This window comes from Heloderma suspectum, chromosome 7 (assembly GCF_057233095.1).
Source record: "Heloderma suspectum isolate Gila_16-S chromosome 7, 16-S_ref, whole genome shotgun sequence".
In the NCBI taxonomy this organism is placed as follows: Eukaryota; Metazoa; Chordata; class Lepidosauria; order Squamata; family Helodermatidae; genus Heloderma; species Heloderma suspectum.
In genome coordinates this window covers 93898108-93921537 of record NC_139464.1, presented here as the reverse complement: position 1 = coordinate 93921537, position 23430 = coordinate 93898108, and the positions used below count along the sequence as shown (strand labels likewise).

General features: G+C 42.2%; 2 protein-coding genes across 2 annotated transcripts in view; both read right to left on the bottom strand.

Moving 5' to 3' along the window:
• TTLL8 (tubulin tyrosine ligase like 8) overlaps positions 1 to 5317 on the bottom strand; it is a 43713-nt gene extending 38396 nt beyond the window's left edge. Inside the window, exon 1 of the mRNA XM_084810897.1 lies at positions 5242 to 5317. Within this exon, the coding sequence (XP_084667023.1) occupies positions 5242 to 5317 (76 nt within the window). The remainder of the gene's footprint in view (positions 1 to 5241) is intronic.
• A 5544-nt stretch (positions 5318 to 10861) lies between these two features.
• MLC1 (modulator of VRAC current 1) overlaps positions 10862 to 23430 on the bottom strand; it is a 36080-nt gene continuing 23511 nt past the window's right edge. The window contains exons 8-13 of the mRNA XM_084810898.1: positions 18482 to 18553; positions 18277 to 18393; positions 17518 to 17574; positions 16184 to 16306; positions 13804 to 13971; positions 10862 to 12985 (exon numbers count right to left, since the gene is read on the bottom strand). Of these exons, the coding sequence (XP_084667024.1) occupies positions 12911 to 12985; positions 13804 to 13971; positions 16184 to 16306; positions 17518 to 17574; positions 18277 to 18393; positions 18482 to 18553 (612 nt within the window). The 3' untranslated portion in view covers positions 10862 to 12910. The remainder of the gene's footprint in view (positions 12986 to 13803; positions 13972 to 16183; positions 16307 to 17517; positions 17575 to 18276; positions 18394 to 18481; positions 18554 to 23430) is intronic.

Genomic DNA, 23430 nt, shown 5'->3' with positions numbered 1-23430 from the left:
AGTAAATACTTACGTAGCCTATCACAGCAGTCTGGCAGGATACAAATGATGGGCGCAGCAGCCAGCTGTGGCCGGAACTCTGGCTGCGGATGGCCCTGGCAAGCGTAGCCTATCATGGCAAAGCCCCTTCATGGATCACTGCCTTGTTGTGGCGAAGGGGCTTGCGTAATTCAGTGAAGCCATAAGCTATGTCGTGCAGGGCCACCCAAGACGGACAGGTCATGGCAGAGAGTTCTGACAAAATGTGGTCCACTGGAGAAGGAAATGGCAACCCACTCCAGTATTCTTGCCAAGAAAACCCCATGTTACGTATCACAAGGCTAAAAGATATGATGCTGGAAGATGAGACCCTCAGGTCGGAAGGTGTCCAATATACTACTGGGGAAGAGCAGAGGGTATTTCCAAGTAGAGCCAGAAAGAATGAAGTGGCTGGGCCAAAGCTGAAAGGACACTCAGCTGTGGATGTGTCTGGTGGTGAAAAGAAAATCCAATGCTGTAAAGAACAATATTGTTTAGGAACCTGGAATGTCAGATCAATGAATCAAGGTAAGCTGGAGGTGGTCAAACATGAGATGGCAAGATTGAACATCGACATCTTGGGAATCAGCGAACTAAAATGGACAAACATGGGCGAATTTAATTCAGGTGACCATCATATCTACTATTGTGGGCAAGAATCCCTTAGAAGAAATGGAGTAGCACTCATAGTCAACAAAAGGGTGGGAAAAGCAGTACTGGGGTACAATCTCAAAAATGATAGAATGATCTCAGTACGAATCCAAGGCAAACCATTCAACATCACAGTAATTCAAGTCTATGCCCCAACCACTGATGCCGAAGAAGCTGAGGTTGATCGGTTCTATGAAGATCTACAACACCTTCTAGAACTAACACCAAAAAAAGATGTCCTTTTCATCATAGGGGATTGGAATGCTAAAGTAGGAAGTCAAGAAATCACCGGGATAACAGGCAGGCATGGCCTTGGTGTACAAAATGAAGCAGGACAAAAGCTAATAGAGTTTTGCCAAGAGAACACGCTGATCATAGCAAACACTCTTTTCCAACAGCACAAGAGATGACTCTACACATGGACATCACCAGATGGTCAATATCGAAATCAGCTTGATTATGTACTTTGCAGCCAAAGATGGAGAAGCTCCATACAGTCAGTAAAAACAAGACCTGGAGCTGACTGTGGCTCAGATCATGAGCTGCTTCTTGCAAAATTTTGGCTTAAAATGAAGAACATAGGGAAAACCACTAAACCATTCAGGTATGACCTAAATCATATCTCTTATGAATATACAGTGGAGGTGGGGAATAGATTTCAGGGATTAGACCTGATAGACAGAGTGCCTGAGGAACTATGGACAGAGGTCCGTAACATTGTTCAGGAGGCAGCAACTCAATCCATCCCAAAGAAAAAGAAAAGCAAGAAAGCCAAGTGGCTGTCTGATAAGGCTTTACAAGTCGCTGAGGAAAGAAGGGAAGCGAAAAGCAAGGGAGAAAGGGGAAGATATATCCAACTGAATGCAGAGTTCCAGAGAATAGCAAGGAGAGACAAGAAGGCCTTCTTAAATGAACAATGCAAAGAAATCGAGGAAAACAACAGAATGGGAAAGACTAGAGATCTCTTCAAGAAAATCGGAGATCTCAAGGGAACGTTTTGTCCAAAGACAGGCATGATAAAGGACAAAGAAGGCAGGGACCTAACAGAAGCAGATGAGATTAAGAAGAGGTGGAAAGAATACACAGAAGAACTATACAGGAAAGATCTGAATGTCCCTGAGAGCCATGATAGTGCGGTCACTGAACTTGAGCCCGACATCCTTGAGAGTGAAGTCAAGTGGGCCTTAGGAAGCATTAGTAACAACAAAGCTAGCGGAGATGACAGTCTTCCAGCCGAGCTATTTAAAATCATAAAAGATGATGCTGTTAAAGTGCTGCATTCAATATGCCAATGAATTTGGAACACTCAACAATGGCCGCAAGACTGGAAAAGGTCAGTTTATATTCCAATTCCCAAGAAGGGCAACGCCAAAGAGTGTTCAAACTACCGCACAATTGCGCTCATTTCACATGCCAGCAAGGTGATGCTCAAAATCCTACAAGCTAGGCTTCAGCAGTATGCGAACCGAGAACTACCGGAAGTATAAGCTGGGTTTTGAAGAGGCAGAGGAACTAGAGATCAAATCGCCAACATTCGCTGCATCATGGAGAAAGCAAGAGAATTCCAGAAAAATGTCTATTTCTGCTTCATTGACTACGCTAAAGCCTTTGATTGTGTGGATCACAACAAACTGTGGCAAATTCTTAAAGTGATGGGAGTACCAGACCACCTTACCTGTCTCCTGAGAAACCTGTACGAGGGTCAAGAAGCAACAATAAGAACCAGACATGGAACAACTGAGTGGTTCAAAATTGGGAAAGGAGTACGACAAGGCTGCATATTGTCACCCTGCTTATTTAACTTATATGCAGAGTACATCATGAGAAATGCCGGGTTGGATGAATCAGAGGTCGGAATTAAGATTGCTGGGAGAATTATCAACAACCACCAATATGCAGACGATACCACCCTAATGGCAGAAAGCGAAGAGGATCTAAAGAGCCTCTTGTTGAGGGTGAAAGAGGAGAGTGCAAAAGCTGGTTTGAAACTCAACATTAAGAAAACTAAGATCATGGCATCTAGCCCCATCACTTCCTGGCATATAGAAGAGGAAGAAATGGAAGCAGTGACAGATTTTACTTTCTTGGGCTCCAAGATCACCGCAGACGGTGACTGTAGCCATGAAATTAAAAGACGCTTGCTCCTTGGGAGGAAAGCCATGGCAAACCTAGACAGCATAGTAAGAAGCAGAGCCATCACCTTGCCGACAAAGGTCCGTCTAATCAAAGCTATCGTTTTCCCAGTAGTAATGTATGGCTGTGAGAGCTGGACTATAAGGAAGGCTGAGCGCCAAAGAATTGATGCTTTCGAACTGTGGTGCTGGAGAAGACTCTTACGAGTCCCCTGGACTGCAAGGAGGTCAAATCAGTCCATCCTCAAGGAAATCAACCCTGAGTGCTCATTGGAAGGACAGATACTGAAGCTGAAGCTCCAATATTTTGGCCACCTAATGCGAAGAGGAAACTCTCTGGAAAAGACCCTGATGCTGGGAAAAACTGAAGGCAAAAGGAGAAGGGGACGGCAGAGGATGAGATGGCTAGATAGCATCACCGATGCAATTAATATGAACTTGAGCACGCTCCGGGAGAGAGCGCAGGACAGGAAAGCCTGGCATGCTATGGTCCATGGGGTCACGAAGAGTCGGACATGACTGAACAACAACAAATCATGGCAAAGAGCAGGGGCACAAATGGCGGCCGCTACGCTGTTTGCGCCACTGCTCTTTGCCGTGATAGGCTACATAAGTATTTACACAGCCTATCACAGTAAAGGCAGCTACGCAAATGGCGTGGCGGCCGCTATTTGCGTGGCTGCCTTTACTGTGATAGGCTACGTAAATACTTACGTAGCCTATCACGGAAAGAGCAGCGGCGCAAATGGCGTAGCGGCCGCCATTTGCGCCCCTGCTCTTTGCCGTGATAGGCTACATAAATACTTACGTAGCCTATCACGGCAGCCTGGCAGGATGCAAATGGCAGCCGCCATTTGCGGCCGCAGCAGCCGTCCGAGAGACCAGCTGCCACTGCCGGAGCCACTGCCAGAGCCACCGCCAGAACATCCGCCCCAGGTAAGCTTCGTCCCGGGGGGATTCCGCAGGGTCGCGGGGGGTGGGAGGCCGTTCCACCACGGATTTCGGGGGGCCGAATGCCAGTGCATTCGGCCTCACTGAAATCCGTGGCGGAATTCTCTAACATCCCTATTGAGATTGCTCCTTCATGGAAGTTTGCGGGCTCTTTACACGACACAGTGACCCTGCCATGACCCTCCTGCACTAAATGCCCTTTGTTCCGTTTTTAAATAGATCACAGATAATGAGCTATCAAATTACCCTGTTGTGTTCTGCTTCAGTTTCCTCCGTCAAAAGAGTTAAAGCGGCAAGAAGAGGAGCGAAATCAATGAAAGATAATGGAAGACTCAGATATGGGGAGGAGGATGGGGGAAGGGGAGCGCGTGTAAAGGGAGTCAATTGCATTTAAAAGGGAAGCAGAAAGCCCCATTTTAAATGCACGATTTTAGGCTGGTGTAGAAATGCCCTTACTCTGTAGTCTCATGGGTAAAAAAAAAAAAAAAGTATTGTGGTTTACAAATGATGTCTTGAAGCAGCTGGGAGCACAATTACAAGTGCTGCTAAGACCATGAAACTGGTGACAGTAAAATGAGAGGGGAAACTGTTTTGCACAAGCCATGCCCCCTCCCCAGTCTCTCACTTCCAAGCTGTTTTTTTCAGTGTACAACTAAAAATATAAACTGAGAATACAACAAATGTGTGTGTAGTTATAGCTATATTATATGGTTCCATGTGTCAGAGAGCCAGGACTGGTTGTAGTTCTCTGTTGAGTGTACACAAGCAGCTTAAACGCATAGGATCTTTGCATGAAATCCACGCTAATCCATAGCCGGATCAGACCAAGTATACATTTAGTTCAGTTAGCCAAGCCAGTTGCTCATCAAGGTGTCCCGCTACGAAGAATTAACTTCTGTGAACACTTTACTTGGAAGTAAGTCCTACTGGACTCAGCGGAACTTTCTTCTGAATAAACATGCTTAGTCTCAGGCTGTTGGTCACCTCTTTGGGAAACCCAATTTACAGAGAGTGGGGACACATCGTATGCTTTATATACTGTGAAATTTAAAAACTTAAATAAAAAAATAAACATAATTGGCTAGTGGAAATCAGGATGGCCTTAGACTTCTGGGTCATTAACTCACTTGTTGACCTTGGTTAATAGTCATGATCTCATGATGCCACAATGGGCAAGGAGAAGCAGGCACTGGATGTCAGTGGCTACACCAGTGATGGAAATGGAATCAAACATCCAAGGGCTGCATTGATGCCTATGAATTGTCACCTTCATGAAGCAGCTCTTAAGGTCATGTCATCAGTAGCTTGACTTCTGTAGGGATGTGGTCACTACACGTATTAATTCGGGGCACTTCATATCTATTGATTCCCTTGCTGTGTAAAGGAGATCTTGCAGACTACTTATGATATGCTGACTATTAATGATTTTTCCTGTAGTATAACCCCCTCCTCACAAAACAACAACAATCCAGGATTTCCAAACACTAACGATTTTCTCCTTCATGTTTTGTTTCTTCATTTATAGGTACCAGGAATTGTTTTCTTTCTACATGAAGCCGATTCATCCTGTCATTGTTGCTTCACTGCTTTGCAGTAATCCTGCAAATTAAGAAACATTAAGAAACATTATACAATTGAAGCACAGCTTCCATGAGCTACTTATGAGAGGTTATTAATGGAAATCAAATATGAAAATACATTTTATGATAAGAGCTAGACTCAAGTTGCTGTAACATGCTTTCTTCAGGTAATTTTCTTTGGAGATTATGCACACACACACTGAGGGAAACCTTCAATTTTTGTTTGAGGATGCTTTCCCACTCGATATAATTACATATTAATATTGCAAGTAAATACACTCAAAAGCATCACTAGAATGAGTCCAATGAGAAGGGTTTATTGTACTCATCACATTGTTTCCTAGACAGAGGGACAGGAAAAATTGTTAGGGAGAACTAAGATGATGACAGGGAGGGGCAAATAGAATTATCTAATTGTATATAATTGATTGCTTGTTGTATAACATTTTTTTATATTTGATTTGTATATATGTATTATTCCTTCCTTCAAAAAGACGGTGTCTTCCTTGAGGTAGTGAGAATCTTTGAAGCAGCAGCTGCGGAAAAACACAGGAGCAGTACAAGTAGAAGACAATGGGTGGATTTGCACCATCAGGAAAGGAAAATAAGCTACCATACCTTATTTTCCTGCCCTGTACATGCTTTTAGTGCAACACATCATTAGCATAATTACCCGTGTTGCATGCAATTTGTCATGATATCCGAACCTGGTGAGGGTGTGTGGTGGCCTGGCTTATAAACCACCCCATAACCCTTTTACAAACCATAGGTAGTGGGGTGGTTTGTAAACCTACCAGCTGCGTACCCGTGCAACTTGCCAGGTTTGGACAGCACGACAAACTGTGCCCGGTGATGGTAATTATGGTAATGACGTGGCCACGCGAGGCAGGAAAATAAGATACAATGGCTTATTTTCCTTCCCTGATCATGCAGACCCAGTCTATGTCATCTAGACTGTAAAATTCTGTGAACAAGGCAGGGCAATTGTATGATAAAAGCCTTGTCTGGAAGCACCCCCACCCCACCCCACCCCACCCAGCATGGAGAATAGGTTCTATGGCTAAGTCCAAGTCAATCTTGGCTCAAATTGAGTTCTACTTAGGGTAACTCAACCAAGCCGCTTAGGTGGTAGCTCATTCATGATTAACTTATAGCATGTCATCTTTCTTACCATTCACTGAAACGTGGTTGAAATAGTACAGCAGCACTATTCCTGATAGACAGTCTTTGGGTGCCTCTGGACAAGGCTTTTATCTTTGGGTGGTTCTGGACAAGTACCATCACCCTGCCTCATTCACGGAATTTTATGGGGGATCCAAATGTTGTCTTCCACTCATAACCCTCCTGTGTTTTCCTACCACTTCTCCTGTCTTTTCTCTTACTGCAGAAAATCCATTAAGAAAAGATGGAATGGCTGCACAACACCTTCTCATTGGTAGCACTAGGAGCCCTCATCTGGAAGCACCCTACACTAATCAACAACTAAGCTAATCTGCTAGTTACAGTTAGTTTTGTGACAATCTGTATCCACCTCCCATTTTAAATTTATCTCTGTTTTCCCCTTCTCAGCCAGACTACTGTGCCTCTTTAACAGTGCAATCCTATACATGTCTACTCAGAAATAAATTCCACTGAGATCAATGGGATTTACTTCCAGGTAAGGAAGTATAGGATTGCAGCCTTAGTAGGAGAAAAACTTCAGGAGTAAAAATGAGTGTGCTTCCTGGCCCTAAGTGGGAATCCGTCATTTCCATGTATGTAGTTCTTTAAGGAGGCATAGGCTGGCTTTTAGGAGAAGCATGTGCTCCCCCTGTTCAGTCACTCCTTGGGTAATTTTTGCTTGTGGAATCAATGGTGCAACAAAAGAGATAGTCAGTATAACACTTTCTGCTTTTATCAATTGTAAAAAAAGAAAAAAAGAGAAGGGGGAGGGGAAGGAAGCTGCATTTGTACTTCGCCAACCATTTATGTGGGTTGACATGGAAGATCAACAGCACAATTTATAGTTCATGAACATCAATTAGATCTTTCAGATCATTCCCTAAACAATCTTAAAGGCTAAAGCATATTATAGGTCTCTATAGCCAATTACCCTCCGTATTCCTTTGCTCCTCTTGCTCTCAGTGTCAACTATTTATGTTAGGCCAGGGCATCACAAACAATTTATTGACTTCAAAAGGCTCACTAGGACAATGTTGGCATCCTTGACTTTTCACTTCTGAACTCTAGTCTTACCCTCCTGGGAACAGCAGAGCTCCTCTACTTGGTGACACTTGAGACTCCTCTCTTAGTCCCTTTCCTAACAAAGAGCTACCCTCCCTAACTACCATTATGACCTTTGTGGGCAAGCAACCCTGTGCATTCTGGGTAGGGAGCTGTATCTTAAGTAAGCCAATCTGTGGTAGGGGCAGCCATTGGGTCAGTTTTAAACCAGACTGACTTTATTTTTATTTTTTGCTAATCAGATTTGACCTCAGTGGTAGCCAATGGAAAGATTTAGCAGCATACTTTGAAAGTAATTATTCTTAGCAAAAGGGGAATGGAAAGATAGCGCAATGGTTCCAAGAGGATTTACAGGCCCCAATTCAAATACATGTTGCTCCCCTCTCAGGCTGAAACTACCCAGCGTTGTTCTTTGCATCTGCCACAGTCCTGGCATATTTCCTGAGTACTCTCACCCTGTTTGGCTGAGTGCTTTTTGCAGATAGTAATGTACTAGGACTCTTGGAACACTGCAACTGTGGGTAGTACAAGTCTGGCTTCTACCTTGACTGGTTCTTTGACCTGCTGAGGAGTTCATATTCTATTGGACAAGCCTCCTATTTTATTTCTTACTGCTACAAATAGTGGCATATGTTCTTGTCTTCTGAGCCAGGATTTGTTTGTGCAATGTCTTCTTTCAATTTTTTGAAAGTTTTAATTTAGCATTCTGTGTGTGTTCACTAGGAACTTAACTTTCTGATTGCTTGGATACACACAAACTATTTTTGGAATGTTTGAATATGCATGCACTGTTACATTGGTGTATTTCTTTTTCTATAGGGGACTTGTGATTGTTCATATGCTGTGTTAACAGATACGATAAAATTAAGAGAATGATAAGTATGTTATGTTCAGACTGTTTTATTCTCAGCGTCTGCATATGGGACAGACCTTCTTCTGTACCTTTCTTTTCTTACCGTGCATGAAGTCTTTCATCCTGGTATGCATACAATGGGCTTCATCACTTGGAGCTTTTATCCTGCGATTGAGATTGCTCCTTCACAGAAGTTTACAGGCTCTTTACATGATGCCGTGAACCTCCTGCACTAAATGCCCTTTGTTCTGTTTTTAAATAGATTGCAGATAATGAGCTATCAAATTACCCCGTTGTGTTCCACTTCGGTTTCCTCCTTGAAAAGAGTTAAAGTGTTAAGAAGAGAAGCAAGATCAATGAAAGATAATGGAAAACTCAGATACGGGGAGAAGGAGGGGAGAATGGGAGGGGGGAAGGAAGTGCATGTAAAAGGAGTCAGTTGTGATCCTGCATTTAAAATGGAAGCAGAAAGCCCCATTTTAAATGCAGGATTTTAGGCTGGTGTGTTGTTGTTGTTCAGTCGTTCAGTCATGTCCAACTCTTCGTGAGTTCGTTGCTTCTTGACCCTCGTACATAGGCTGGTGTAGAAATGCCCAATATCTCTGTGGAGCATTGCTCTTGGGTTATTTCTCAATTTAGGAAAGCTATGACAAAGTTTGAGAACGTGGCTCAAATTATCCACTTCTTTGGGTGTGTTATTAATGACAGCCTTAAATGTGCTATTTACAAACAATGACTAGCAGTATATTGTTACATATTTCCCCCATTTTTATTTTTGGGATTTTTAAAAAAGAATAATCAGGTAGACTTAATACTTAAACTGATATTTTTTTATGATCTGCTAAGTATAAATTCAGGGAGGTATCATTACTCCTTTTTGCACAATAAATTTTGCTTAACCTATAGTAACTTCCAGTTCATTTCTGGGTGCAATAGTCAAAATACTGGTTATTATCTGTAAAGCCCTAACTAGTTTGAGATCAGGATATCTGAAGGACCGCTTCTACCCCCTTGTCATCAGAGGCCTTGCTCCACATCTCGCCACTGTTGGATGTAGGGTTGGCTGGCCTTTTTGGTAGAACATGGCCTTTTGGTAGCAGGACCCAGGCTGTAGAACAAGGATGGAGAATGTGCAGCCCATGAGGGTGGGGTCCCTATCTGGCTGCAAGCTTCTTCTGTTGTTGTTGTTGTTACTATTGGTGATCAGCGATAAGAAGGAATTTGAAGCATTTGAGCTGTCCTTTGCATGCCTGAAAGCTGTTGCACTGGGGTTTACTGCTGAGTAGACATGCATAGAATTGAGCTGCGTTTTCTTTGCTTGGTTGGAAAATGTCCACGTTGGTAAGAATTATATCTGGCCATACCCACTTTGCTTTCTCTGCCCTTGGCCCCACCCACTGCTGGAATGTGGCCTTGAACACCCTTCCCAAATTGGAATTTGTCCCCCTGCCATAGGATGTCCTCTGTAGATAGGTTTGGTTAGCCTTGTCTCTTGGGGATTTTCAGCATGATGTAAAAACTTTATTTTTCCAGGCATTTGAATTCTCCTGAAATTCCCTTTGCTGTTTAGATATTTTAGAGCGCAGTCCTATGGGTTGCATCCCGGTTAGATGGAAGCCTCTGAACTTGGAGGCTTCGAAGTATCCTGTGCCTTGCCGGGCTGCTGTCAACAGGGTGGGAGGAACGATGTAGGTAATTTTTGACTTTCCATCCTCCTGTTGTTTAATTTTCCTCTAGACAGGCCTCAGAGGCCCATCTAGAGAAGGTGTGCCGCTGTCAGTGGGGCTGGTGAGGCCATAGGTAAACTGGCGTGGCCTCTCCTCTCCCCTCCACACCCACCAGGACACCCCCTTTCAGACCTCTATGAGTTTCTCCCAGGGGGTAGGGGTAGGGATTGGATTTTGGAGTCCCCCTTCCGAAGTCATAGTAGTGTCTACGGCCCTGGAAGGTGGACTCCGAAAAATCCTCCAGAAAAAAAGGGGGTGGACACTCTCCAGGGGCCATAGGATTGCTCTCTTAATGACCTTTTTCATTCTTCTCTTTTTACTGTATTTGTATATATTTTTTATAATTGCATGCTCCATTTTAAGTGTTGAAAGGTGGAGTATAAATGATTTTAGAAATACTATTATTACTGGGAAGATCAAAGAATTATTTCCCAATTCCTAACATTCTCTTTCTTTGCCACACACTTAATAGCCCAAGTATCTGACCACTGTAGCATTTCCAAAACTCCATATTACTCTGGCATGACACCAAGGAATGGTACTCAGTGCAGGCATGTGCTGATAAAGAGAAAGAGCAATGCACATGTGAAAGAAAATATATGGTCCTGTTTTACATAATGTATTTCTGTGTTCAGGTACTTTGCAACACACTACACCTATAATAAATGAAAGATATTTTTGCTCATTTTGTTTAAGTCAACATCAGTCCATACATACACCTGTTTTGTGATAAAGACTTTTATTTTATATAAAAGTAATATGAAATTCTTAAGAACTTTGCAACTCCTACAAAAATGAACTTCATAGGCAAAAGCATCAATGACGATACATATTTGTAACTTTACAAACTTGCTTAAACTGTTACATCAACTGAACACCAGCAATTATATTAGTCTCTTGTCATAAACAAGACTTACCACACAGTTACGTATGTTTAACTGTTCAGATGGTCTTAATTTCTGATTAACAATGTCTCTGCTTTAAAGTCTCTTTGCAAATAAAAACACTACAATTAAGATGTTAATAAATGAAAATCAAATGCACACTCTATTGAAACAAGCTGCATTACTTTTAAAAGACAATGTGATCGCTTGTTGTTAACATTCCAATTAGATTCTGCCACTTTCAAACCACTCTAAAGCGGTTAATGGTGCTACTATGAAATGAGATGTTTTGTGGCTCTCTTCACACCTGGCATTTTATCCCACTACCGGTCCTTTTGATTCCAGATCCTTTCTAGGATTTACACTGGCCCTGTATACAGGCATCTCTCATAGCGTGTCCCTCCGCATTATATCTTTTCACGGATGGGCCAAGCTGCACGGAACAATCAGGACAGAAGGGAGCTGCTGGCTCCATACCCCCTCCCCTCCCCTGATCATTGGCTCCTGTAACAGGATCAGTGGCTCCGCCCCATCCCTCCACTCCTCCACAGCAGGAGGGAAGTCAGAAGCACTTCTGGACTGGATAGGGGGCTATGGGAGCTCGTCCCCTCCTTCCTCCGAGGGAGAGAGATTCTTCTCGGTGGCTTACCCCGAGGTTGCTGGCGCTGCTAGTCCTTCTCTGCTAAATATGTCAGTGTGTGACGGAATTAAATGCAGTATATTGCTTGCACTACTGAGTTTGAAGGGTATACCGATTTCCGGGTTCCCACCTACAGAAGTAAGAAATCCACAAACGGACTTGTAGCAATGCACCAAGCTATCCCTAGCGACCTCCCCACCCCTGGCGACCACTTCACAGGGAACACCCTCTTCATTAGACCTGGTTTGCTTCCCCCCGCCCACCCCACACTGTTGTTGCTCTTCCTGCTTATTCTGGCTTCCCAACGACCCTGCAAGGTGGGCTAGGAGAAGAGATAGCGGCTGGCTAGGTGGGAGGGAATACTATGGAAAACCATCTCAGCATTACTGCCTTATCTAAAACAACTCCACACCCAAAGAGGAAACTATTAAAAATGACCTTTCCAAGCTCTGCATGATGAATTTATTCAGGGGAGGAGAAAGGGCACTTTTAATACCCACTGAAATCCTAACTGTCAAGCCTTTCTCCTGCGTGTCTGAGAAGGGAGACTTCCCCATTACCTGAGAGGAAAAAAGCCCATCAATCTGAAGCAGCAGTCAGTGAAGTCAATGGGTGCGGGAGGTTCAAATAAATGCATTGAACGGGATGGGAGACCTTAAGACTGCTACTATAAGTAGACTTACAATGCACTCCTATGCATGCTTACTCAGAAGCAAGCCACACAGATTTCAATGGCACTTACTCCCAGGAAAGGAAAGCCTTACAGCCAATGAGTTTACTCAGAAGTAAGCATTGCTGTATTCAAGGGGATCTTGGAGCCTGCAGTAGAATGGGAGAGAGGCAGAAACAGTCACTGGAAGCATGGTCAGTAACCTGCCCCCCCTTCCCACACATTTGTTGTAATGACAACGTTATTCACCCACACAGTAGCACACGCCCACACAAAGCGGGACAAAGCACTAAAGGGGAAATACACAGGGGGGAAATGGCGATTTCAATCACAAGCACAGAAAATGCTGGGTTTTCCCCGTTCTCAGATAACATGGGAAGAGGGAAGGAAAGTTATGTGATAGCAGCAGGAGAACAGCGTCGTCATTTAAAGCTCCAGTGAAAACCAGTTATTAAAGAACCATCCTGCTAAAAAAATCAGGTGTGAAGAGAGCCTGTGACTGTGATCATAGTACTTGCAAATGCAAAAGTTAATATGCCCTAACTCCAACAATTTTCCCAGTTCAGTTTCTTAAATCCAAATTATTGGGCCATCTGCACTACAACAGCTTTCCAAGCCTTCTCTTTGTCAAAATCCTTCATGCTGTTATTGGAGACCTAAAATAAAAAAAGGGTTTCAAACACTGTAATTGACAAATAAGAACAGAAAAATACAAAATATGGGTAATCACAGATGAGGGGGTAGATACATGGGGGATTTAACCCTTTCATCCACTGTTTTGTTGATAAAAATGCTCCAAAGCTGTTGTTTACTCTGGGATGGAAGCAGTTATGGGCATAAATATCAGCTTTTCTTCTGGGGCAAATAACTTGGGGGCAGAAGGGGACAACTTTCATTGATAAAATGGCATGGGAGCAAAGGGTTAAAAACACCTCACCCCATCTCAATCCAAGTAAGGGCTTCCTGCAACTGCTAGTTCAAACAAAAAGATGTAGAAATGTGATCACACATCCAATGGATCATATAATTTGACACCAAAATATATGAGGCAGGCAGAACTGCAAAGAACTCCCCGCTCCCACTATGATAAATGTATCATTATTAGACAAGAAAGAATTATTTTATAGTTTTCTAAATCTTTTAAATTATACTTAAAATTCACAAACACATTCCATATCCTACTCCAATAAATTGACCCAAACATGCTAATATTTATTTCTATGACAACATCAGTGTACATGGCACTTTACAGAGTAAAATAAGCAAGAAAAAGTTTCCTGCCCCAAGTAGCTTACAATGTAAATTTAGATAGTGTTGGGAAGAGACTGTCCACCCATCACTAGATTTAAGGTGTGATGATAACTCTTCTAATATAAATAAATGTCATCCACATTTTAAAGAATGATGAAAACAAGACCTAAATGATCAGAAACATTCGAGGCTCAGATACATTTTATAGTGTGAACTTACTCACCTCTGTTGTTTTGTACTCTTGTTTGTTTATTTGTGGCACAGACCACAATGAGTCATGCATTTTCATTTTTGCTTTGAAGTTTACACACAGTATGACAGTGCCAGTGGTCAGGAAAGCTTGAACTAACAGCATCAGCATTAGAAGCAGGAGGAGCACATCATAAGACTGCTAAAATTAATATGTACACAGAAGAAGTTTTAGATATGCCAATTCTTCTGCACATTTCTGTGCCATAAGATCACATTGCTCTGTTTTTCCCATGGTATGGTTTTACTGATTTCTCTGTTTCAGGGACAGCTAATTTTTGTATTCTTAAGGGCCATTCTATTCTCCAAATATTGCTTTGGGAGCCAGTGGTATAGTTTGCTACCATTTCTTAGGAAAGTCTTCCTAGGTATGAAGCACAAGTACCTTTACTTATTACATACATATGTTACAGATTGAACAGATTTACAGAGTTTGCCTTTGACTTGAAAGGAACAAAAAGTTTCCAAACTGCGGGAAATAAAGACAATAAATTGAACTAAAAGTAGTCCTTTCGTTCTTGGAAGGGATTTGGATCCACTGGAGGCTTCTATGAATGTAAATCAGGGGAAGGCTATTTCTGCCATTTCTCCCTTTCTTCTGCAGTTTCCCATGTTCTGGAGGGTCCTCCTTACCTCTGGAGCAGTTGTTTGGAGCATGCAGGGGGGTTGCAAGAGGCAAGGGGACCAAAGAGTACCCCATTCCATGAGGAACTTTGTTCATGGAACTCTGAATTCAACCCAGTCTATACTTTGATGTTACAATTTATTGATTTCTTAGGGTTTCGAAACTTTTTCTTTTCCTTAAAAGTCAAAATGTGGGCAAACTTTGTACCATGCCTTAATTGAAATTCAGTAGGGCTACCAGAGGCCTGATAGACCTGTCTTGGGGAAGGCTATGGTTTTAGAGCCACCAGCCAACCACTCCTGCTCACTTGAACAAATCATTGTTTTCTTTAAAAAGGGAACTTTATTTAAGGGAGTGTTACTATAGCTATTTCCTTTTTACATTCTGAAGGAATCCCCTTGTGTTCCATTCATATGTAACCTAAACATGTGGCTCTCAGAAACACACTAAATACCCTTTGAAATGCAACTTACTGTGAGCACATTGGAGCTCACCTTTGGACTGTACATTGGTTTCCTGCAAGGCTGTTCAATGCCAAGAAATTCAAATTTCAAACTCCACAGACTAGGGATGTGATATTCACACATTTTGCTTTGATGTAATTGGAAGACTGCAGCCACAGCCTCAGTTCTTAAAGTATTTGTTAATTTCTAATTTGGATACTTAAGACCCCCTTAAAAACTCATGATGGTAACTGAGATAGTTTTATTTTTTAAACGAACACATATGCACACACAAATAGATAACATTCACAGGACCACATTTTCTGTACACGTTATCAACTCATTAGAATAGCTATGGGGAAAACATGATAGTAGCTTGTCTTTAACAACTGAAAACAATACATCTTTATGTACTGCATATGCTTACTATGAGTAATTGCTAACACTGCACAGAAATTGGCAGGCAGTTCCTTTAGATAACAGTGACTAAAGCTGCAGTTTTAATCTTACAATGCACAGAATAATATTTATGGCAAAGAATAATTATTTGTGTATAATCCAAACAGTAGCAGTAGTGTATTATGTCTAAAGATTGCCAAATATACTGTACTTCTAAATCTCATATTTTAAAGTGGCTGAGACACTTGTTTTCCACATCTGTGATTAGAAGTACTAGCACATTCAGTTACCACAGCGGGCAAGAAGAAACTTGTCATGCTTTACAGCGTGACTTAAATTATTTCCTGAAACTGACATCTTTGGCAGTATGCAAATTTGGAAGCAAATATTTTCACTGTTGAAACGTAAATAGATTTCAATCGACTGATAAACATCTCTAAAACATCCCAAGAACAAGAAATTGCACAAATGGCATTACAGGCAAAAATGCAACATAACATTCACTAGCCTTGACTTGGTCCCCATCACGTTCTTACAAATTATATGGTAAAATCATGGTAGACCTGTAGCCAAATATTGACTGGTTAGTTTAAATAAATATGCAACATTCTTTCTTCCCATTGCCTTTTTGATCTTGCTTTCCCTTTGGCTCCTGACTCACAATTTCTCTGCCTCAGCTCCAAAGAACTCCTGCCTGTACACAACACAGTGTTCCTACTTCTGTCCCTAAGTGCTCCAAAGTCGCATAAGTCAGAAAAACTGAATCAGCATTTATAAAAGCTATGATTTCTTAGAGTACAAATCAGTAATTTGCACTGAACATTGTGGCCCTATTCACAATACACTCACAAGAACCTACATTATTTGTTCAGTAGCTAAATACATACTTTAACCGTTGGTGGGTAGTTTTTAAAGATGTCAACAATGCGCATTATGCTGAAGGACAAATATCCTGAAGCTGTGAATAGTAATGGAGAAGTAACGCTGCTTATGGCAATCAGGACTTCTACCTAAATTAAAGACAAAATTGTGATATTGATAGATATGCAGTTGTTAAACAACAACAAAAAGATTCATAGTTGTGTGTATCTTTGTATATGATAAACTTCTGTAAATGAAGTTTGCAATAATTTATTTACTGAATTCAAAATTTAAGCTTTGCCTGCAGAGAACACTGAATATGAAATATTAACAATTCACGTAAGAGTAATATTTTAGGGCTGATGATATTAATATGTGTATGTTTAGAGCACCCAAGGTTTTTTTTAATATTGAGACAGGCACAGGCCCCAATCCAAAGGTTAGAAGCTGAGTTCTTTAAGCACAGTGGAGCTTCTGACAGTAGCCAGTATGAGGGAAAGCCAACATAATAGAAATGGGGAAAAGGCAGCGTAAAACAGTACATACCGAGACTGGGAAGAAATGTGACTACCGATTCACTTTGGCTGCAATCCTATACACATTTACTTGGGAGCAAGTACCAATTAACTCAATGGGATTTAATTTTGAGTAGATATGTATAGGATTGTGCTGTTACATGCTTTTAGATTACCCTGTGTCAACCTCCTGTCACAACAAAAAATAGACCACCAAGGAGATGTATAACTATGACATTGCGATGGAGTCATGAAACAGATGTATTTGTTTGTTATTTGATTTGTACCCTTTCTACCAAGAAAATGGCACTGAAGAGGTCTTACAATCATAAATAAAACATGATTAAAACAATAAAATAAATGCAGCAAAACAGAATTAAAAACACAATAACAGAATAAGAACAGCATCCAACCCAACAGACCCACTTACATACCAAAGTAAGATGAAAAATTAGAATACTGAGTTTGATGGAAGGAAGAGGATCAAAGTGCAATAAATGAAGGCTGAAATGTTTTGGGAAGTAGAAATACAGAATTGTTTGTCCCACTATCATCTCTGCTCAAATAGGTTTTTGAAGCAATATAAAAACCTGCAAAGCCAATTTTTTGGAAAGCATTGTGGGATCAATGTACACATAAGAGGCAGTGATTGTTCCATTATGCCACCTTCATAAACTGTGTGAAAATATAATCTCTCTCTGGCCTGAAGGAAAGGGGTTTGGGGTAGATCAGTCTAGTTGTTTTCATAAAGATCTACTGGACCTATTTTCACTGTAACAGCAAAAACATGCATGATGGTAGCACGTCCACTGACGTGCTACCATCTATTTTAATAACACACTTACCAAGCATTTACTTGGATATTCAGCAGCAACATGACTTGCGATGGCACTGGGAAAACACTAAAAGGAAACCAAACATGAGGAAATGTTCAGATCTTCAGACAGGCTACATTTTGCAGAGCAGTGATTAGCAAACATGATGATTACACTGACTGCACTTTCAGGATTTACTTTTTATTTCCTATAAAGGGAAAATATAGAAAACACATTATACACATAACTGATTTACAGTGCAAACCCATTCATGTTTCCTCAGAAGTAGTTCCTGCTGTATCTAATGGGCTTACTCCTAGGAAAGTGTGCCTTAATGGGGAGATACAATCTCAAACTCTTATTTACACTAATTAATTTTAGTATTATTTATATATGTATAAATTTAAGAAGCTATTTATATTTTCTCTGATTCACATTCCTTTCTTCTTACTAGATCACATACTTTTCTGAATCCAGAGTTTTGAGCACAACAGAATAGGCGGGAAATGTACCTAGCTACAAAGGACATGGGTCCCTTTCCACAAAATTCCTATAAGGTGGGACGAATGTCTCCAGACTCTTATTTCTAAAGAACACTGTTACTGGAAGACATATAAATGTTGTTAATAAAGAAATAATATGGATGTTTTACATAAATAACTAGAATATCCAGTCCTTACCTCCTAATGTATAGACATACAACAACAGCTGTAATTTTTTTAAAAAATGCATTAAAAATAAAAATAAGCATACTATTTTATAAATATAATTCAGTTTTATAATACTTACAGCCACTAAGATCCAAAAGAAAGTTACTGAAAGATATGGGCCTGAGACTAGTACATCCATATTCAAAGCGATTATTCCACCAAACACAGCAGAAATTCCAATAATCACTTCAATTACCTAAAAAAAGGAGAATTTGCTTGGAATTTGGATATAATAACAGATTCATAGCAGATTCATAAACATTGATAAAACAAAGATTTCTTACTGAATAGGATCTTAGGATCCATGTTGGAAAGCTGACATTATTCAATGTGCTGGTACTATCATACACAGTTGTCTAAAAGGGAGGAAAAAAAGATAATCAGAGTAAGCAATTAAGGGTGCAGTCCTATGCATGTTCAGACAGAAAAAAGTACGACAACTCCCAGTCTTCCCAGCTGGCCTTGCTGGCTGGGGAATGCTGGGAATTGTAGGACTTTTTTCTGCCTGAACATGCATAGGATTGTGCCCTAACTTACCAAGTGTTAGTAGTTAGTACAAGCTACCTGCAGATGGAAAGAACAATATTGGTATTTTATTTGTTTGAGTTTACATTCAGAAAAAGGGACACCCATGTTCAAACTCATGCCACCCACAGCTTGCATATTTGTGTATGCTGTGCATATTTGTGAGAAATGTCAGGGCCCAGCTTCAGTACTGCAGTGGGCCTTTTAGGTTATAGCCAGGATTTGATTGGAAGTAGCCTGGAAGGGCTTGGGCCTATTCAGCCTCTGAAATGTCAGAGTCTGTGTGAGCTTATCTCTGTCAGTGTTCTCAGAGCAGAGCCAGAGGGAGTCACCTAACACCCTGTTCACCTGCTGGTCTGGCCTTGGCAGGCAGGGAGGCTGGAAGCTGTCCATAAGAACCTGACAGAGGTGGGGTAGAGTTTGCAGAAGGGTCACCCAGGTTGAAGTGTCACTGCTGGAGGGCTGAGCAGTGACGCCCTGTTCAGACTGGGGCCTTGCTGAAAAACTAAAAGCCCTTGTCGGTGAAGGGATCTGGAGGAGGTGTCCTACAGTTATGCCTTCCCTTTTAAGCTGATGCAAAGGCAAAGAACCTTTGCTAGGAACATCTCGTCTTCACTGCCTGAAGCCTTCTCTGTTTGGATCCATTATCATCTGGGCTTTTGGAGGCACTCTGCACATGGACTGGAACTTTGGATTGTTAAGGACATGCCATGAAAAGTACTGTGAGGCTTTTCATAGACTTGAACTCTTGTTGCTGTGAGTTGTGTTTGTAGTCAGCTCAGTGTACAGCAGGCTGGGTTTGATCTACAACTTTTGGACTTCCCTCTGTCAGAACTCATGCAGTGTGGAGTTGCCAGTGCAGAAGTGGTGGCCTGGAACTTCTTGCATGTGTGAGCATGCCCTTCCCTTGATCTTGATGGGCCTTGACCACGTAGCCTGGCCTTATCAACAAAAGATTCAAAGTTGGACTGTCTATGAGTGTGTGTTGTTTAGGCCTTTCAAGAAGTTATCCCTTTATTGCCTGATGGGCTCATTCCAGGAATCATTCCCTTTCCATGTCTGGGGTTGGGACCCCATGAAAGGATTGTCTGGGTTAGGTACCCAGGAATCCAGAGTCCCTTCCCTTGTGTTCAGAACCGTGGAGGTAGCAACAGAGAAACCACGGTGTTGAGGATCTCAGTCATGGGAGTAGTGTTTAGCTTTGGACTCTTCTGGAATTACATAGAGCCTATAGCTACTGACCATAAGCTGTATGATTTCTGAAGAGTGTAAGCATTAAGCTTTTGCCATGGGATTCCCTGCAATAAAGAAATCTCACAATTTGGGTGTCCGGTGTCAGATTGCCTGAGCATGTGTGCTAGGGGGATTGGGAAAGCCGACAAGAAAGACCTCTTCCTCCTAGTCCCACCTCTGTGACACAGTACAAATGCAAAGTTACTTTGGCATAAAGAAATTAATGACAGCATCTTTATCTCCATATATGCCTATCTCTCTCCCCATCTCTACACACACGTACCTGTTCAGTGTGACCTACACATGCTGAAGCACCGCAGCTGAAGTGCCACAGCCATTCATAAAAGAACGTGCTCAGAGGGAGGATTATATGGATAGGGGGTTGGATCCAGAGATACACCACTGAAAGAAACTCTGGCAGTGGTGTTGTTCTGCAAACTGTTGCACAAGAACTAGTGGAAGACTTCACACAACATGGAATTACTGCAAGCAGGCATCCTGAGACATTGTGGAAGACTTTGTGCATGGGATTGTGCAATGTCTTGTGCAAGAATGTATCATAAGTCATTGTGCAAGGGATTGTGCAATGCCTTGTGTTAACAGAAGCATACTGCTGGATTTCAGAGAAGAGGCCTCCCATTCATGGAAGGCACCTCTGGATCCAATCCAGGTTAGTTATAAAATGTTGGAGATTTGTGGGACTCTGCTTTTAACCTCTACTAAGTAGAGGAGCAGGCTCAGGCTAGTCTAGAACAATCACAAAGCTAGACACAAAAAGGGAAAAGAGGCAATGGAAGGACAGGACTGTCCAGTGGTGGTGACCTGCAAGGTGTGTGCCATGTTTGTTTTCTTGCCTGAGAACAACTTGGCCTACACCTGCAACAAGTGCAAGTTGATCACGCTGCTGGAAGAAAAAGTAAGTGGGCAACAGCAAGATGAGGCAGTGGGAAATGCTGAGGTGAAGAAAAATGGAGTAGAGGATACTCCTTGGAAAAGGGTGACAGTTAGGAGAAGAACTAGACGCCACTCTGCACCAGTGGAAGCAGTGGAGCTGTGGAACCGATTCCAGGTACTTGCGGATGAGACTGGAGGACAGCCTGCAGAGGAAGAATCACAGGGGAACCTACATGAGAGTGAGCAAGAAGCTGAAGGTCAGTCAAACAGAGGCGATGAAACCCAGGCCTACAACAACAAGAAGAGAAGAGTGGTAGTAGTGGGAGACTCCTTGCTGCGTGGGATCGAGACCCAAGTATGTTGCAAAGACCCGTGGATTCTCCAGGTATGTTGTCTCCCGGGAGGACAAATTAGGGATGTGACTGAAAAGTTGCCTGCACTCATAAAGCCCACTGACAGGTATCCCTTTCTTCTCATCCATGTGGGAACAAATGATGCCGCCAAGCGAAGCTATGAAGACTTTGAAGTTTTGGGAAGGAAGAACTTTGGGGCCCAGATAGTTTTCTCATCCATCCCTCCAGTAGTTAGAAGAGGGATAGAAAGGGAACGAAAAATTCTCCAGGTGAATGACTGGCTACGAAGGTGGTGCCGACGAGAGAGATTTGGATTCTGGGACCACGGGCTATACTTCCTGAAAGATGGGCTGTTGGCAAGGGACGGGTTGCACCTCACAAAGGATGGGAAGAATGTGTTTGGCCACAGCTTGAAGAACTTCATCAGGAGGGCTTTAAACTGAATCCTACGGGGAAGGGAGATGTAATGTTGGGGGTAACAATGGACGTAGGCGCATGAACTGCAACCGAGAGAACAGCTCTGATAGCGCCCAATAATAGTCTTCAGACACATGTAGGAAGAAAGCCAGACTATGAAGCACATGGTCTTCAATGTCTATATACTAATGCCCAGAGTATGGGAAACAAACAGAACGAACTTGAACTCTTAATACAGGAGGGAAATTATGACTTGATAGGTATAACTGAGACTTGGTGGGATGACTCTCATGACTGGAATACAGCAATTGAAGGATATAACTTGTTCAAAAAGAACAAGAGGAACAGAAAGGGAGGTGGGGTTGCACTGTATGTGAAAAATACATATCTCTGCACAGAAATACAGGAGGATGAGCTCGGTAGCCCCATCGAGAGCATCTGGATCAAAATAAATGGAGCAAAGAATAAAAGGAACCTGGTGGTCAGAGTCTACTACCAGCCACCCAACCAAGGAGAAGACGAGGATGAAACTTTTGAAAAGCAAATAGCCAATGTTTCAAGGAAGCATGATGTAGTAGTAATGGGGGACTTCAATTTCCCCAGTATTTGTTGGGAGACAAATTCTGCAAAACATGGCCCCTTCAGGAAATTCCTGACTTGTGTGGCAGATAACTTCCTCCTACAGGAAGTAGAGGAAGGAACTAGAGGATCGGCTATCCTTGACTTGATCCTAACCGACAGAGATGACTTAGTGGATAAAGTAGCAGTTACAGGAACTCTGGGGGAAAGCGACCATGTTGTACTTGAGTTCCTGGTTCTAAGGGAAGCAAAAGCCGAGTGTAGTCAAACGCTAATCCCTGGATTTTAGGAAAGCTGATTTTAATAAACTCAGAACAATGATCAGTAAGGTCCCATGGCAAGCGATGCTAACGAGAAAAGGAGTCCAAGATGGGTGGAAGCTTTTAAAAAAGGAACAATCACAAACAATTCCAACAAGAAGAAAAGGTGGAAGACAACAGAAGAAGCCAAAGTGGCTTCACAAAAAGCTTAGGGTTGACCTGAAAACAAAAAAGGACACATATAGGAAGTGGAAAGAAGGCCAAGTAACAAAGGAAGCGTACAGGCAGGTAGCACAGAATTTCAGGGGTGGCATCAGGAAGGCTAAAGCTGAGGACGAGCTGAGGGTAGCGAGGGATGCTAAAAACAACAAAAAGGCTTTCTTCAGCTACGTGCATAGTAAAAGACAGAGGAAAGAAATGGTGGTTCAGCTATTAAATAAGGATGGCAAAACAATAACAGATGACAAAGGAAAGGCAGAGGTGCTCAATTCCTACTTTGGCTCAGTCTTCTCCCAAAAGAGGGTCTATGACCCCCCGGCAAAGGCGAAGTACAGGCTGAAAGGGCAGGATTGCAGCTTGAGATCGATAGGCATATGGTCAAGGAGCACCTAATTACTTGGAATGAGTTCAAATCTCCAGGATTTGAACTGCATCCTAGAGTAATAAAGGAACTGGCAGAAGAACTCTCAGAACCGCTGTCTATTCTCTTTGAGAAATCATGGAGGACAGGGGAAGTGCCAGATGACTGGAGGAGGGCTAATGTGGTCCCTATCTTCAAAAAGGGTAAAAAGGAGGAACCTGGGAACTACAGACCAGTCAGTCTGACATCAATCCCAGGGAAAATTCTGGAGCAGATGATAAAGCAATCCATCTGGAAGCACCTTGACAACAATGCAGTGATTACTCGAAGCCAACATGGATTTGTCAAAAACAAGTCCTGCCAGACAAATCTGATCTCATTTTTTTATCAAG